We start from the raw sequence: 15752 nt of genomic DNA on the forward strand, positions 1-15752 counted from the left end.
TATCCAGGATAGTATGTAGGATGTGCTATCAGAGTGCTTGCTATTTACATATAACAAGGAAATAGCAGAGGGCCTTAGCTTCAGGAAATGAGAGCAGGAGCATGGGCAGGTCCTGGGGAGGGAGTAACTGGAATCTGCAAGAGGAGAAGTGGGCAGGGCAAGCAGGAGGCATGCAAGGAAGTGGCTAGGAGGAAGATCAAGGTACTCTCAGAGTAGAAGACTGGCCCTGGGTAGCCTAGATGTTCCTGTGAGTACAGGCGCGGGAAAGAACAGTGAGGGTGTGTGCGGAGGGTGTGTGCCCAGAGCTCGGCAGACGTGGCAGCTCCGGGTAGGGGCTGAGCTAGGCAGTGAGCTCTTTTCCTTTGCCCAGCTGGTATCCAGTCCCAAGGGAACTCTGCTCCAGCCCCGGACAATGCACCAGGTAGACTCTGCTCACCCCTTCCTGCCCACCTGGCCTGACTCCCTGTGGGGCCCCACATTTCCCAACCTAAGCTTCCTTCTTGCTTTCTACACCTGGGGTTGTTTTTGTGCCCCTGTGGGGAGGCCCATAACAACCCATCAGGCCCCCATTCAGCTCTGCATGGACAGCAGTATTGAGCTGGAATTTAGGAACATTGTGACTGAGGGACTAAAGGAAATAGTTTTGTCTGATCTCATAGCTCCAACTGTCCAGAGAGTGGGTCAGGCTGAAGACTCAGAGTTAGAGAGACCCCCCCCAATTCCCAGGGTACAGTAGAATAACGACTGGAGGGGGAGGCCACCTCACTAACTCTGGACTTCCCATCCTTTACCGAGATCCCCTGTCCCTACTCAACATCCGGCAGGGTTGGGACACACTAGTGACATGGGTTATGTCCTCAGCAAGGGGACATAATGATAGAAAAACCCAGAGATCCTGGCAAGGGTAGATGACTGGTACAGGATGTCAACCCATCCTGGGCATAGCCAGGAATCCACACCAGACTCCAGTCCTATCTAGGCCCCCTTGAACTTGGCCCCAAGCCCTAGGGGGAAGGGGACATCTGTATGGGATGTACGTATGGGCACACATCCCACCTCAGACCAAGTTTCTGGGGTTCATGTCCCCTCCTCCTATCCCTGTCCAGGGTACCGCCTTTCTGCTCCTCAGTGACTTAGAACAGGAGAGCCCCTGAGACCGGACAACTCCCTTTCTCCAGAACATCTCAAGGCAGCTGCTGCTCACTGCCCACTGCCCAGGATGTGGGGCAGCGGCCCAAAGAGTACTCAGATTTCGAGTGCAACCCAGGATGTATTTGTGACTCTTGCTGGAGACCTGGGAAGAGGGAGCAATGATGGGAAACTTTGGAGACAAACTGTATTTACTATGCCAGACTATAATAAAGCCTCTTCCTCCGCCTCTCCTGAGTGACTTTACACAATCTTTCAGGGTTGGCTGTTTTTCTGTTACTGTCTATTTCTCTGCCTCCCACTCCTACTCCTGTAGTTCCCAATGTCTTTGTCTTTCAGTTTATTGTTCTTTCTTTTTAAATTTATTTAATTTTACTTTGTGCACATAGGTGTTTTGCCATGGGTGTTGGGTCCCCGGGAAGTGGAGTTACAGACAGTTGTGAACTGCCATGTGGGTGCTGGGAATTGAACCCAGGTCCTCTGGAAGAACAACCAGTGTTCTTAACCATTGAGTCATCTCTTCAGCCCCCAGTTTATTGTTCTTATGAGTGTGTGTGATTTCACACACACACCCACACACACACCCCGCATCTATCACTATCTCTGAGTTTTCTGTTTCTTAGATCCCTCCTCTCCTTTGACTTTTTTCTGTATGTTCATACCCACATCAACCTCTGTCATCTCTCCTCGTCCCCAGGATGGCCACTATCCTCAGCCTTCTCCACCTGTGAATGGGTCACTGGAACAGGAGCCTCAAAGGCAGCTCCCAGAGATGCTAGGTGAGGTCTGGGAAGCACCACGAGGGGATGGGCTGCCCCTTCTCGCTGTCATCATCGCTGCCTTTGTCCTCTTGGCGATCTGCATTGTGCTGGCAGTTCACTGTGGGCCCGCGCTGCACCAGGGTCATGCCACTCTCCTCACAGAGCCACCAGCTCTAAAGCCAGACAACGGCGTTTACCTCACCCACTGGCGGCCGCTGGACCTACAGGACAATCACAGAGAAACCCAGCCGGGACTTCCTATCCCTCACTCTGGCTCTGACCTAGATGGACACAGGCCCAGCATTGATGAAGTCACATATCTGTAGGGGGGTGATTTGGAGTTGGCCTGACCTGTCTCAGAACAAGAAACTGGACTGAAAAGTGAATTGGAACCTGGGTGTTGGAGCTACAGACAGGCCTCTGGACTCGGCTAGAGCAACCCTCAGATATTTAACGAGAAAGCTCCATGGTGACAAGAGAAATAAAAGCCACCTGAGGACCTTGCCCACAGACATGGAGCCAAGATCACCCTTACAAGGTCCCCTCAGGGATCTCCAGATCCTCCTCAGAGTTCCTGTTCCCTCCCTGTACCTCTGATCTTCATCCGTTTTGGAATAAAGGGAAGGTTCCATCCCTGAGCAGGAATATCAGGTCTACAGAGAAGGCCCTGCTTCTACACACTGCTGATCCAAGGAGAACTCAGGCGAGAACTGTGCCATGTCTTCTCTGAGACACTGGGTACCGGGAAAGGAGGCTTGTGGATGACACCCAAAGCCCCTGGAATCCTTAATCTCCACTTAGAGTTCCAAGATTGGCCTTGGTTTGTCCCCCAAATCTGCCTTGCCATCCTAGGATGTGATGGGGGAGTTTAGGGGCTCTTATTACCTCTTACTATTTGAATGAGTGTGGGCCTGTTGGAATAAGCCTAAAATGTATTACAAATCACTTCTGGATCCAGAAAATTCCAGCTAACGGGAAACCAGGAAAAGAAGAGGAACTCTGTGGAACTTGTTTGGGAAAACAGGGAGCCTGGAGGGTCCATCCCTGCAGGGAAGTAGTCAGGAAAATATATACTGGGGTCAGGAAAACCAAGTTGGAGCTCCTGGTGGCTCTCTGGAAAGCGCCCCTTTCTCTGGTACCTCCACACCTCACTCATATGCAGTCAGAAACACGCAGACATAAACCATATAAACTGGGCGTGGTGGTACAGTCTTTTAATCCTCGTACTTGAGAGATGGAGACAGGAGGATTAGAAGTTCAGGATCATTCTCAATGACATAGCAAGTTTGAGGGCCAGCCTAGACTACATGACACCCTGTTTATTAAGAAAAGGGGGAGGGGTTAGTTGGTGGTGCATGCCTTTAATCCCAGTACTCAGGAGGCACAGGCAGATGCATCTCTGAATTCAAGACCAATTGATCATATACAGCGAGTTCAAGGCCAGCCTGGGCTACACAGAGAAACTCTGTCTAAAAACAAACAAAAAACCACCATGGTGAACACACAGGTACCAAGCAATGACGTCGTCAGGATTTGAACTTGAGCTTTACCAGCTCCACAGTCTAGGAACCATCCGGGGGACTGGTAAATCGAACACAGTCAAGCTGGGGAGGCCCTTGATTCTGGGCTGGTTTCTGGAGAAGGAACATTGGCTATGATACAGGCTCCACAGTGTTGGGGGCAAGATGACTGTGACAGTCAGGAAGAGAAGGGGGACCCCCCAGTTGATTCCCCTGGCTCTGCTATCCTTAGAGTGACTGGTTTCCTCTGACATGTGTGTGCGTGCGTGTGTGTGTGTGTGTGTGTGTGTATGCGTATGACTTCTCCAAAGTGACATTTCAGAAACATATGAGGGCTGGGGGCATAGCTCAATGGTAGAGGGTTTGCCTGCGTAAACAAGCCAACAAATCTGATTCTTGGTTTTGGAGAAAACGCATATACATAAAACAAACAAAAAGAAATACCAAGGGGCACCCTGAGCCCGGGTGAAGGAAACAAAGGTAGAGGGAGGCCTCACGTAAAACCTGGGTGGAACGGGTAGGGTGGACTGTCTGCCCTCCCAGATGGGGTGGCAGTGCCACCAAAGGTGGGCTGGGTGACTGGCCATGTCCTCCAGTGTCCCCAGGGAACATATTCGTCCTCCCTGATCCTCTCCCAACTCTCACTAGAGAACATCTGGTCAGTGGCCTCCGCTTCTTTGAATGGTCCCTTCCCCGAGACACAGCTATGTAGCACCTGTGGCAGCCACATGCTAGCGCCACTCAGCCCTGGTTCCGGAGGCAAGGACACTGAAAGCAAAGGTGGGGTGTGCCCTCGTGTGCCTGGTGGGCTCCATCTGGGTTGAAATGACAACTATCTCCTGCCCCCTGTAGCAGAATGAGGAGGAGCGCAGGAAGTGTGTTGTATACGCAGCCAGACACGGACGACAGGGACGATGCATGCCAGGTCCGTGTAGCCGTCACAGCCTAGCAGCAAAAAGATGGTGCAATCTGAGCAGTGTCTTTGAGAGGACCATGCACAAGGGACAGGATGTAAAGAGACCACAGAGAGTAACTTCTTTTTTTTTTTTTTTTTTTTGGTTTTTCGAGACAGGGTTTCTCTGTAGCTTTGAAGCCTATCCTGGAACTAGCTCTTGTAGACCAGGCTGGTCTCAAACTCACAGAGATCCGCCTGCCTCTGCCTCCCGAGTGCTGGGATTAAAGGCGTGCGCCACCACCGCCCGGCTGAGAGTAACTTCTTCAGTGTCACACAAATACCAGTGCTAGGGACAAGGGGAAGAGGCTCCTCCAAAACCATGAGAACAGATATGTTTACTGAAAAGGTGGCCTGGCAGGACAGCCCACTGCGACTACATACAGCTAACAGAATGCATGTTCCTAATGTGCCCTCCTCCCTCCCTCCATTCATCTGCTGAAGCTCCCATTGAACACACATGACCAGAAGCTGGTCCGCTGGTCCCATCCAGACAGGGCGACAAGGAACAGAGAATGCTGGAGCATCCATGGTGGCAAATACTTGACCTATCTCTTAGTTTTACCTGGCAATTGACACCAAGCTTCTACATGGTTAGTCCTCACAAGAACCCTATGATCCCATTCTATAGGGGAGTAGGCTGAGGCTCAGATACATACAATGGCTCGCCCAGGAATGTGGGACTTGTCAGGAGATGTGAGATCTCTGTGAGTCACCCCCTCAGTCACTGAGGGAAGCCCCCTCGGTCACCCACTCAGTCACTGAGGGGAGCCCCAGTCAGAATGCTGAAGGATCACCAGCAGCTCAGGCAAGGCTGCCCCATGCCTCAGATGAGGTCTGTGCGGAGTGGGAGCGGCTGCTCCATGTCACTGATGAGGAGTCTCGGCTCTTGGGACAGCACGGAGGAGTGGGACGCCACTGAGGTCTGGAGGTCATTCATGGTCACTTCCTCCCGTTCTTCCTGACGAATGTGCCGGAGAACCTCCTGAGACAGGGAGAAACTGTCTCCCTCCTGAGGTTCTGGAACAGAGATGTAGAGTGGGGGTTAGGTGAGGACCTTACACACTCCCAACAAGGATGCATGCACCCTTAGGGATCACTGGGGCAAGCCTTCAGCCTCAGCCCCCTTCCCTCTCTACCTATCTACCCCACAGCCCCTGGCGGGGGGGGGGCAGAGCTCAGCTACAAGAAGTTGTCAGGTCATAGAAGCCCACCCTCCTGCTTCTAGAGATGATGCTCAGAAAGGGCAAAGACCTGCCTAAAGGCCACAGAGTCAAGGGGCAGAGTCAAAGCTGGCCACATTCAGGTGTCAAGAAGACATCTACCAGAGGAGGCAAGGGAATGGCATGACCCCTTGACCACATGGCAAAGCCCAGAAAACTCTGCCTCCTTGTTCTCTGACCCTCTGTGAGATACTGGGGTTCCTGATTTCTGCCCTCCAACCCTGACAGTGTCTCACCTTTGTAAACAATGAGGCGGCAATTGTTTTTAGATTCAGGGACATCAGCCAGGATGTCTTCAAGTATCCGGCAGAAGAGTTTGGCCTGCTCAAGCCGATCTTCCCGACTAAAGCCAGCTTTCCCATCCTGTGACATGGCAAACAAGGTCTGCAAGGGGGTGGCGTACTCCAGGATACAGGCGCCTACCTGGAGGAGGTAAGAACAAGATTAGACGAGCCAGAACCCTGACAGATAGATTGTGGGCCTGATGTCATAGGCTGTGGCCCTACTCCCTCAGTCTGCAGAACGAGAGTCCTAGGACATGATTGCCCTACTAGAGCCTCTGATGTCCCCTTCCTAGCTTAAGGCCTGAGCTGCCCTAAACACCCTTCACAGATCCTTCCCCCCATGATCCTAGAGTATGTTATCCTGGCTGAAAATATAGTCTGGGGGAGCACTCTGGGGGTTTGCCTTGCTCTGGGCTTCCCCACACCTACACCCAATTCTTCAAATGCTCTCACAACCTTCATTACTGTATCCCTGAGCCTCACTTTCCTCCACTGTAGAAGTAGCAATGACAACAGTCCCAGCCCCACAGGTTGGTGGTTTAGAGGTGGCCATCGGTGCACATACACTAGCTTCTGGTATACAGTAAATGCTCCGTGAATGTTACTTCTCAGTGTAGTTCATAACTGAATCTTGCCTTGTCCTGGGACCAACCATGCAGCCAGGCTCAAAAAAAGAGTAATGAGTTCTTACCAGTGTGTGGCTAAGGATCCAGGATCCTAGGGAGATGAGCCTTTTCCCCAAGCCCAGTCCTGTATACTTACTGGCTGCCCTTTCTCTAGAAGCTCATAGACACTGTTGGAATAAATCCGATTCTTGATGCCAGCACGGTCTATGCTTTGCTGGGGCAGTTTATCTCGGAAGCGAATATTGGGGTCAGCCACACTCAGGTCATCAAGCACCCCACAGTCCAACGGGAAGAGAACATACAGCCTTCGGCTCCCTGCTCCCCGTAGCATGTTGTTGTGTTGCTGGTTGAACATTTGGATCCTGGCCTGGAGCCCTGCAGTAGGGAAGCCCAAGAAATCAACTTATTAGCTTTAATAAAGGAAAACTTTGGGGGCTGGAGAGATAGCTCAGAGGCTAAGAGCATTGCCTGCTCTTCCAAAGGTCATGAGTTCAGTTCCCAGCAACCACATGGTGGCTCACAGCCATCTGTAATGGGGTCTGGTGCCCTCTTCTGGCCTGCAGGCATACACACGGACAGAATATTGTATACATAATAAACAAATAAATAAATAAAGGAAAACTTTTAATTAAATATATAAATTTTAAATAAAATATTAAAATGAAATATGAATGATAACCTTCCCATATAGTATATGAGCTTAAAGAGAAAAGGAAGATGAGCTAGCATGTTATAAATATTTTTCATGGGGCTGGAGGGTTAGCTCAGCAGTTAACCCGTACTTGCTGCACTTCTAAAGAGGCTGAGCTCATGGCTGTTTAACCATCTATCTCCCTAGTTCCAGGGGATCCAGTGCCCTTTTCTGGCCCCTTCAGGCACCAGGCACTTACATGGTACACAGATACATGCAGCAAAACACCTACACAAGTAAATTTTAAAAATCAAAAAAGTGCCAGGTGGTGGTGGTGCACACCTTTAATCCCAGCACTCGGGAGGCAGAGGCAGGTGGGATCTCCATGAGTTTGAGGCCAGCCTGGTCTACAAGAGCAAGTTCCAGGACAGCTAGGACTGTTACACAGAAAAACCTGTATTGGAACACCCCCCCTCAAAAAAAAGAAAGAAAGAAAAAGAAAAAGAAAAGGAAAGCCAAGTATGATGGCACATGTCTGTAATCTCAGTTAAGAGTCAAAAGGAGGGCTGGAGAGATGGCTCAGTGGTTAAGAGCATTGCCTGCTCTTCCAAAGGTCCTGAATTCAATTCCCAGCAACCACATGGTGGCTCACAACCATCTGTAATGGGGTCTGGTGCCCTCTTCTGGCCTGCAGACATACAGACAGAATATTGTATACATAATAAATAAATAAATATTTTTAAAAAAAAGAGTCAAAAGGAACACAAGTTCAAAGCCGCCTGGCCTACATATGAGTTCCAGGCCAACCAGGGTTACATAGCAAGTTTCTGTTTCAAAAGACAAAGGAAGAAAGGAGAAGGGAATCATACAAAGAAAGTCGTCTGTAGTGGCACACACCTGTAGTCTTAGCTTTTAGAAGACTAAGGCAGGAGGAGAATTGCCAGTCTAAGGACTGCCTGGCTACACAGTGTATTTGCAAGCACACAGCACACATAATTCATGCAGGCACACATTCACAGATGTAAGTTACAAATAAATATTTGTTGGGTGGTGGTGGTGCACGCCTTTAACCCTAGCACTTGGGAGGCAGAGGCAGGGGGATCTTTGAGTTTGAGCCCAGCTTGGTCTACAAAGTGAGTTCCAGGACATCCAGGGCTACACGGAGAAACCCTGTCTGGAAAGTAACTAAATAAATAAATAAATCTTTTATAAAAGACTGGGGAAATGGCTCAGCAGGTAAAAGATGCTGCAAAGGCTGATACAGTGAATTTGATCCCCAGAACCATGTAAAAGGCCAGAATGTCTGTCCGTAATCCCAGCACTGCAATCGAGAAATCAGAGGCCATGACAGGACTGTGCAGCAGTAGAAACAAGACAGACCCTGCCTCTGCCTCAAGACGGCGGAAAGAGAGAACGGACTCTACGTGCTGTTCTCTGACCTCTGTGCACACACCCGCATAAATAAAATACATTTTTAAAGACTTCTTTATTTATTATATATAGTATTCTGCCTGCATGTGTACCTGCTGGCCAGAAGAGGGCACCAGATCTCATGGCAGATGGTTGTGAGCCACCATGTGGATGCTGGGAATTGAACTCAGGACCTTTGGAAGAGCAGTCACTGCTCTTAACCTCTGAGCCAACTCTCCAGCCCTAAATAAAACATTTTAAGGAAAGAAGAAGAAAACAAGCAACCTGAGATGATCTTGGGGAAAGCTCTGATTATCTTCTATCACAATCTTTACTGTAAACCAGGCATAATAAGGATGCCCTCGGGCTGGTAATGGAGCTCAAAACTATAGCTGGAGTTTTCTCTGGGCTGCCAGCTCCCCCCCCCCAAAAAAAAGACACAGAGACTTTTTATTAATAATGGAAGTTTGGCCTTTAGCTTAGGCTTGTCATCTCCAACTATCTCTTATAACTTAAATCAACCCATTTATATTAATCTACATTCTATCACGTGGTCAGAAGTAAGACAGTCTATCTCTGCTCCCACGTCCTGCCGATCTCTCCTGTTAGGATTCAAGCATGATGCTGGTCTGCCCGCTGTCACCTGGCAGGATGCACTCAGGTAGTATCCTGGCCAGCCCAGGGCACTATGCCTGCTACGTCACTATGCAGTCTATACGTCACTACATAATAATCTGTGCACATGTGCTCCCTTTAAGAGACAAGTTCCACCCAGTCTCGGTCTCTTTCCTGCTGCTCCTCTGAAAAGGCAGGCAGGTCTTTGCACTGCCTATTTCTGTCTCTGTCTCTCTCTCTTTCCACCCCTCTTCTCTTCCATAGCTCCTATCCCCAGAACTGGTCTCTCCCTCCCCTCCCCCTTTTCCGTTCCCTTTCTCTCAATAAAACCCCTCCACATTAGCATTGCTTCCATGGCATGCCTGTCTCTCACCGCCTTGGGCTCTCACCTGCCGTCCTCTCGCACCATATCCGAACATCTCCTGCCTAGCTATTGGCTGTTCATCTTTTTTTTTAAAAAAAAAATTTATTTATTTATTATGTATACAATATTCTCGCTGTATGTCTGCAGGCCAGAAGAGGGCACCAGATGTCATTACAGATGGTTGTGAGCCACCATGTGGTTGCCGGGAATTGAACTCAGGACCTTTGGAAGAGCAGGCAATGCTCTTAACCACTGAGCCATCTCTCCAGCCCTGCTGTTCAGCTTTTTATCACACCAACCATGCAATATATCTTCACATGGTGTACACATATCCCACAACACATGGTAGACTGCTTACTGGGCATGTGTAAAGCCCCATATTCAATCCTCAAGACAACAAATTAATTACAAAACAACAGTAATAACAAGCCAAGTATAGTGGCTCACACCTGTAATCCCAGGGTTTGGATATCGATGCAGGACGATCAGAAATTCAAGGTCATCCTCAAATGCATAGGGTGTTTTTCTGTTTGGTTGTAGGTTTTTGGTTTTTTTTTTTGTTGTTGTTGTTGTTCCTTTGTTTTTGTTTTTTGTTTTGTTTTTGCTTTTGCTTTTTTGGTTTATTGAGTCAAGGTTTCTCTATGTAACAGTTCTGGTTGTCCTGGAATTCCTTTTGTAGGTCAGGCTGGCCTCGAACTCACAGAGATTGCCTGCCTCTGCCTCCCAAGTGCTGGGATTAAAAGTGTGTGCTGCCACCATCCAGCTCAGTACATAGGGTGTTTTAAAGCACCCAAGACTTTAAAACATTTGTCTCAAAGATCACACTAAAACTTTTAACAGCCTTCATATGGAATAATTTAATTATTTGGTAGACATGGAAATCCTTCAAAAAGCATAGCAAAAGCCGTGGATCTTGTCTAAATATGAAGATGCAGTGACCTACCTGGCAAGATGAGCCGAAGGTACCCGATGTAGTATGACCAGGCCAGCCCATGGGCAACATTGAAGTTTCTTTTTTCACAGATGGCAGAAATTTCTGCTGGGGCGAGGTTCTGTAGACAGCAGGAGGGACCTGAGGGACTTCCAAGAGGGACAGGACAGCCAGAGCCCTTCTCTTGCAGGAAGCTTTCCGAATCACACTGCTGCTATTAAACCCATGATCCCAAGCCTCCTAGCTCTACACCTGGCTCTTCAGCGTTAAACTAGTCTCCGCCCCAGGGCTGAGCTCAGAAGGGTCAACGTTAGTCACAGTCCCATCTACCCGCATCACCCACCTCTTCCATGCCCTCCCTACCTTGAGGCCCAGAAGGATGTTGAGGGACTCTGAGAGGGCCAGGAAGGTGAGCATCCAACTGAGACTCAGGCCAGTAGTATTTGGGAGGAAGCAGTAGAAATAGACAGACAGCAGCAGCAGGGCCATACGGCGGATGGGGCAGCCCAGACAAGCGTACACAGCCTTCCAGTAGTTGCTCTGATACCTGCGGGAGCAGCCCAGCCTCAGACCCCAGCCCAGCTCAGCCAGTGAGGTTCAGGGAAGGCCAAGGTTAAGAGTCAAGGGTATGACACTTGTTGGGTACCCAGTCTCTGTGGGGACTGCAGAGGGTCACCTGGAGTGAACATGATGCAGCTCTTCAGTCAGACAGCAGGCCTCTTTCAACAGTTGTCCAAGCTGCAGGGAGGCCAGATGGAATACCAGGTACTGGAGAATGTGATTCGGTGAGTCACCGAGCCCCCAAAGGATCGTCAGGCTGGTCACCAGCAAGACCAAGGCTGCCTGCTTGGATCGGTTACCTCTGGGACGTGGGATGGATGGATGCAAACTAGAATATGGCATCTGCGGGCATTAAGAAATCCACAGCTGAGCTGGGCGGTGGTAGCCCACGCCTTTAATCCCAGCACTCAGGAGGCAGAGGCAGGTGGATCTCTGTGAGTTCGAGGCCAGCCTGGTCTACAAGAGCTAGTTCCAGGACAGGCACCAAAGCTACAGAGAAACCTTGTCTCAATAAACAAACAAACAAACAAACAAATAAATCAAATCCACAGCTATGTTTCTGGTCCCCTCCTGCCCTTCACAGACTAAGGTCCTGACTGGTCACCTCCCTGGGACTCCCATCCCTTGTTGCCTGGCACTCCTATAGGCTGCTCTTGGAAACCCCTCTAGGTCCTGGGCTTATAGTATTCCACAGAACCTGTCTAAGAGAGGTATACTGTAAACAGGACCCATGCATGCGTGCCTTACCGGGCCCACTGGTGTGATAAGAAAGAAAGGAACCACCCAAGACCTAGATCTTAAAGTGGCTTATGTGAACCGCCCACCCAGGGTTGCTCCAGCCGTGGAGTGCCAGGACAGTACTGCTCCATTTCTAATCCTACCTTGGGCCTCCTAGAGGGAGGTGTTCCAGGAGCAGGAGAGGCAGGCAAGAGACATACAGTAGCTATCGGCAAGTGGCCTCTTGAAGTGTAGACTAAAAATGAGATATTAAAAACAACAGTAGCTTCCTCAATAAAGCTGCAGAACTGGCCCCTTATCCGGTGACAGTTTTGGGTACTCTGGGGAGAAGTGTATTTCCTGCCAAAGCACCCCCCACCCCCACCCCTGCCAGCCTTGATAAACCAGTCTGAGGAGAGGAGAGGGAGTGAGGCTTGAAATATCCTCTCCACTGCCCTTTCCAAACCCCAAACATAGGGTGTTCAGAAAGCCACTTACCAGCAGCCACAGCCCTGCACTCTGGGTTCCTTTCAAGCTCCCAGGATGTGACACACTCCAGGGGACACCTTGCAGAACTCCACACGAGGACCAACAGTGACCAGCACCACAGGATTTCCAGATGCTCATAAAGCCTCTACTGCTAGTGCCTGGGATACCGGAGGGGAGGACTGGGACCGGGGAGATTGAGAGAATAGGGTAAACAGCACATGCTACTTCCTGAAACCACTCTCAGCAGAGTTTGGTGGAAGAAGCCTGGAAGAGGAGGGTGTTCGGGGAAAGGACCACGCCTATAACTTAGCTCAGAATGGCAGGCTGTGCGGTGTCTGAACTCCAAATCCTGAATCCTGTTTTGCTCAGTCCCCCCAGATTCCCAGGCAGGTGGCTCTAATTCTCTCCTTGTTTTTTGTTTGTTTTTACAACTATAACTATTTATTTATTGTTGGGGCACTAAAATAAATGATTTGTTCTCTCCTTTAACCATGTGCATACCAGGGATCCAGCACACCCTTAGGCTTAACAGTAAGCCCCTCTTCCCTGCAAGCCATTGGGCCAGCTCTTTATCCTTCTAGTACGTGAGGGTGATCTGAATTCAAGGAGGTATACTAACTTTACCAAAGCGAGTGAGACCGTGAAACCCGTGAGCTGCTCGGAAGCTGTTGGCTCTGTGCCTTGTTTTAGAAGCAGATGGGAAATGCCAGGACCTTGGCTCCTGTGGTTTCCCTGGCACAGGGAGAATCTGGTTGCTGCCGCCCCCGGGGAAGGAAGAAAATCCGCTTCTGAACTCCACCCCGCATCACAAGCAGACACAGAAAAAGACAGACATTCAAAGATGTCCCTTGCCTCCCAGGAACATTTTGGCTTCCTGGCAAGTCTCTGAGTTTTATTTTTTTTAAAACAAGTTCCTTAAACTGCAGGGAACTCCCTAACCACACTTTCCCTTCCCACAGCTGGCTCACATAAAGGATTAAAAGGATAGATGACAACAGGAGACATATGATAATTCCTTGAAGTAGGAATCTAGGTGATTTTTATTCTGTTTTCCCTTTAATCACTACATGGAACAAAAATTATGTGTATGATGTATACCGTATACAGTAGCACAGAAGGGTGGGCGTGGTGGTGCACGACTGTAATCTCAGCACCGGGGCCTGAGATGGGGAGTTTCAGGAAAGCCTGGTCTACATAGTGAGCAATAACAGCAAAGTATTCGTCAAGAAAGGGCTGGAGAGATGGCTCAGAGATTAACAGTCTTGGCTGTAGCTGAGCAGTGGTGGTGCACGCCTTTAATTCCAGCACTTAAGAGGCAAAGACAGGTGGATCTCTCTGAGTTTGGGGCCAGTCTGGTCTATAGAACTAATTCCAAGCCGGGCGGTGGTGGCGCATGCCTTTAATCCCAGCACTCGGGAGGCAGAGGCAGGCGGATCTCTGTGAGTTCGAGGCCAGCCTGGTCTACAAGAGCTAGTTCCAGGACAGGCTTTAAAAAAGCTACAGAGAAACCCTGTCTCGAAAAAAAAAAAAAAAAAAAAAAAAAAAAAAAAAAAAAAAAAAAGAAAAAAGAAAAAAAAAAAAAAAAAAAGAACTAATTCCAAGAATGAAACCCTGTCAAAAAAAAAAAAAAAAAAAAAAAAAAAAAGAGTCCTAGCTGCATTTCCAGAGGACCTAAATTAGGTTGCTAGTACCTACATCTTGGTTCACAACCATATCTAATTCCATTTTCAGGGATTTGATGCCTCTTCTGGTATATTCTCGCATGAATCATGAAAACAGTACATGCAGGCAAAATATCATACACATTAATAAGCAAGTAAATATCTAAATATATAGATATGCTTGTTCTGTTTTTATTTATTTATTTATTTATTTTTTATTTTTTTTTATTTATTTATTTATTTATTTATTTATTTTTTTTGGTTTTTCGAGACAGGGTTTCTCTGTGGCTTTGGAACCTGTCTTGGAACTAGCTCTTGTAGACCAGGCTGGTCTCGAACTCACAGAGATCCGCCTGCCTCTGCCTCCCGAGTGCTGGGATTAAAGGCGTGCGCCACCACTGCCCGGCTATTTTTTATTTTTTTTGGTTTTTTCGAGACAGGGTTTCTCTGCAGCTTTAGAGCCTGTCCTGGAACTAGCTCTTGTAGACCAGGCTGGTCTCAAACTCACAGAGATCCGCCTGTCTCTGCCTCCCGAGTGCTGGGATTAAAGGCGTGCGCCACCGCCGCCCGGCTGTTTTTATTTATTTTTTTAAATATTTATTTATTTATTATGTATACAGTATTCTGTCTGTGTGTATGCCGGCAGGCCAGAAGAGGGCACGAGACCCCATTACAGATGGTTGTGAGCCACCATATGGTTGCTGGAAATTGAACTCAGGACCTTTGGTAGAGCAGGCAATGCTCTTAACCTCTGAGCCATCTCTCCAGCCCTTGTTCTGTTTTTAACATCCAGTTAGAAACAAACTTTTTGGTATTGCCTCTGTCTGGGCACTGTCTTCTACTTGTTCCCTCCCCTTTATTCATCCACTACTCTGGGCAATGGAGTGGCTGCCTGCTTCAGAAGATGCTGAGCCAGGTTCCTCAGGAAAAATTGGATTTGCCTGGAAGTCATGGGCAAGGAATGAAGGAGAGAGAGAGTCTTAGTTAGGGTTTTTATAGCTGTGACAAAACACCATGGCCAAGAAGCAGGGGCTGATGCAGAGGCCATGGAGGGGGGCCACTTACAGCTTTGCTTCTCATGGCTTGCTCAGCCTGCTTTCTTACAGAACCCAGGACCAGCAGCCCAGGGATGGCACCACCCACCATGGATTGGTCCCTCCCCAATGATCACTAAATGAGAAAATGCCTTATAGTTGGATCTCAGAAAGGCATTTCCTCAGCTGAAACCCCTTCCTCTGATGACTCTAGCTTGTGTCAAATTGACACACAAAACCACCCAGTAGCCTGGTGGTGGTGGTGCACACCTTTAATCCCAGCACTCGGGAGGCAGAGGCAGGCCGATCCCTGTGAGTTCGAGGCCAGCCTGGTCTACAAGAGCTAGTTCCAGCACAGGCTTCAAAGCCCCAGACACCCTGTCTTCAAAAACAAAAACAAAAGCAAACACCCAGTACACCAAGGAAGCAGGGAAGCCAGCAGCGCCTGCTGAATGTACTGTGATCTACAAGCTAACTTGGACTGATTAGCAAAAGGTCATCTGCAGTGGGAGAGAAAGTTGCTGAGGGACGTGGCTCCATTGCCTGGGCCTTTAAACATCATGCACAGGATCTCATGTAGCCCAGACTATCTTCAATCTCACTGTGTAGCCGAGGATGGCCTTGAGCTCCTTATCCTCCTGCCTCTACCGCCCAAGTGTTGGGATTACAGATATGGACCCCATGCCAGTGCTATATGTCCTTTATCCAGTGCATCCTCCTAGAGACTATGCTATGCATGAGCACGTCTGATGGTGAATCTGTCAGGCCAGTACTTGAACTGGTACCAACACTGAGCAGGGCAAATGGGGATAACTATTCAAGTA

General features: G+C 48.9%; 2 protein-coding genes across 3 annotated transcripts; one reads left to right on the forward strand and one right to left on the reverse strand.

Annotated features, from left to right (window-relative positions):
* The first annotated feature begins 412 nt into the window (after positions 1–412).
* Smim33 (small integral membrane protein 33) lies at positions 413–2340 on the forward strand. The gene is made up of 2 exons (XM_038329354.1): positions 413–421; positions 1847–2340. The coding sequence occupies exons 1-2, from the start codon at positions 413–415 to the stop codon at positions 2234–2236; spliced, it is 399 nt and encodes a 132-aa protein (XP_038185282.1). The 3' UTR covers positions 2237–2340.
* A 2187-nt stretch (positions 2341–4527) lies between these two features.
* On the reverse strand, positions 4528–12458 carry Sting1 (stimulator of interferon response cGAMP interactor 1). Of its 2 annotated transcripts, XM_038330753.1 has the most exons (9): positions 12243–12458; positions 11909–12000; positions 11143–11369; positions 10830–11013; positions 10479–10587; positions 6652–6890; positions 5842–6028; positions 5158–5402; positions 4528–5123 (listed from the first exon to the last, which is right to left on the reverse strand). In XM_038330753.1, exons 3-8 carry the CDS (start codon positions 11367–11369, stop codon positions 5209–5211), a joined length of 1140 nt encoding a protein of 379 aa, XP_038186681.1. In that variant the 5' UTR covers positions 11909–12000; positions 12243–12458; the 3' UTR covers positions 4528–5123; positions 5158–5208. The 2 variants fall into 2 exon arrangements, with proteins under 2 accessions (XP_038186681.1, XP_038186682.1); XM_038330754.1 differs by lacking the exon at positions 12243–12458 and having other exon boundaries at positions 11909–12047.
* Positions 12459–15752: the final 3294 nt, after the last annotated feature.

Source organism: Arvicola amphibius, chromosome 5 (assembly GCF_903992535.2).
Source record: "Arvicola amphibius chromosome 5, mArvAmp1.2, whole genome shotgun sequence".
Classification (NCBI taxonomy): Eukaryota; Metazoa; Chordata; class Mammalia; order Rodentia; family Cricetidae; genus Arvicola; species Arvicola amphibius.

Excerpts from the sequence above, each read along its gene's own strand:
- Sting1 (XM_038330753.1), bottom strand. The coding sequence starts at position 11,369 with ATGCCATATTCTAGTTTGCATCCATCCATCCCACGTCCCAGAGGTAAC. Across the intron at positions 11,014-11,142 it reads CTGCATCATGTTCACTCCAG|GTATCAGAGCAACTACTGGA; the intron begins GTGACCCTCTGC and ends CTGCTCCCGCAG. Across the intron at positions 6,029-6,651 it reads TTCTAGAGAAAGGGCAGCCA|GTAGGCGCCTGTATCCTGGA; the intron begins GTAAGTATACAG and ends TACCTCCTCCAG.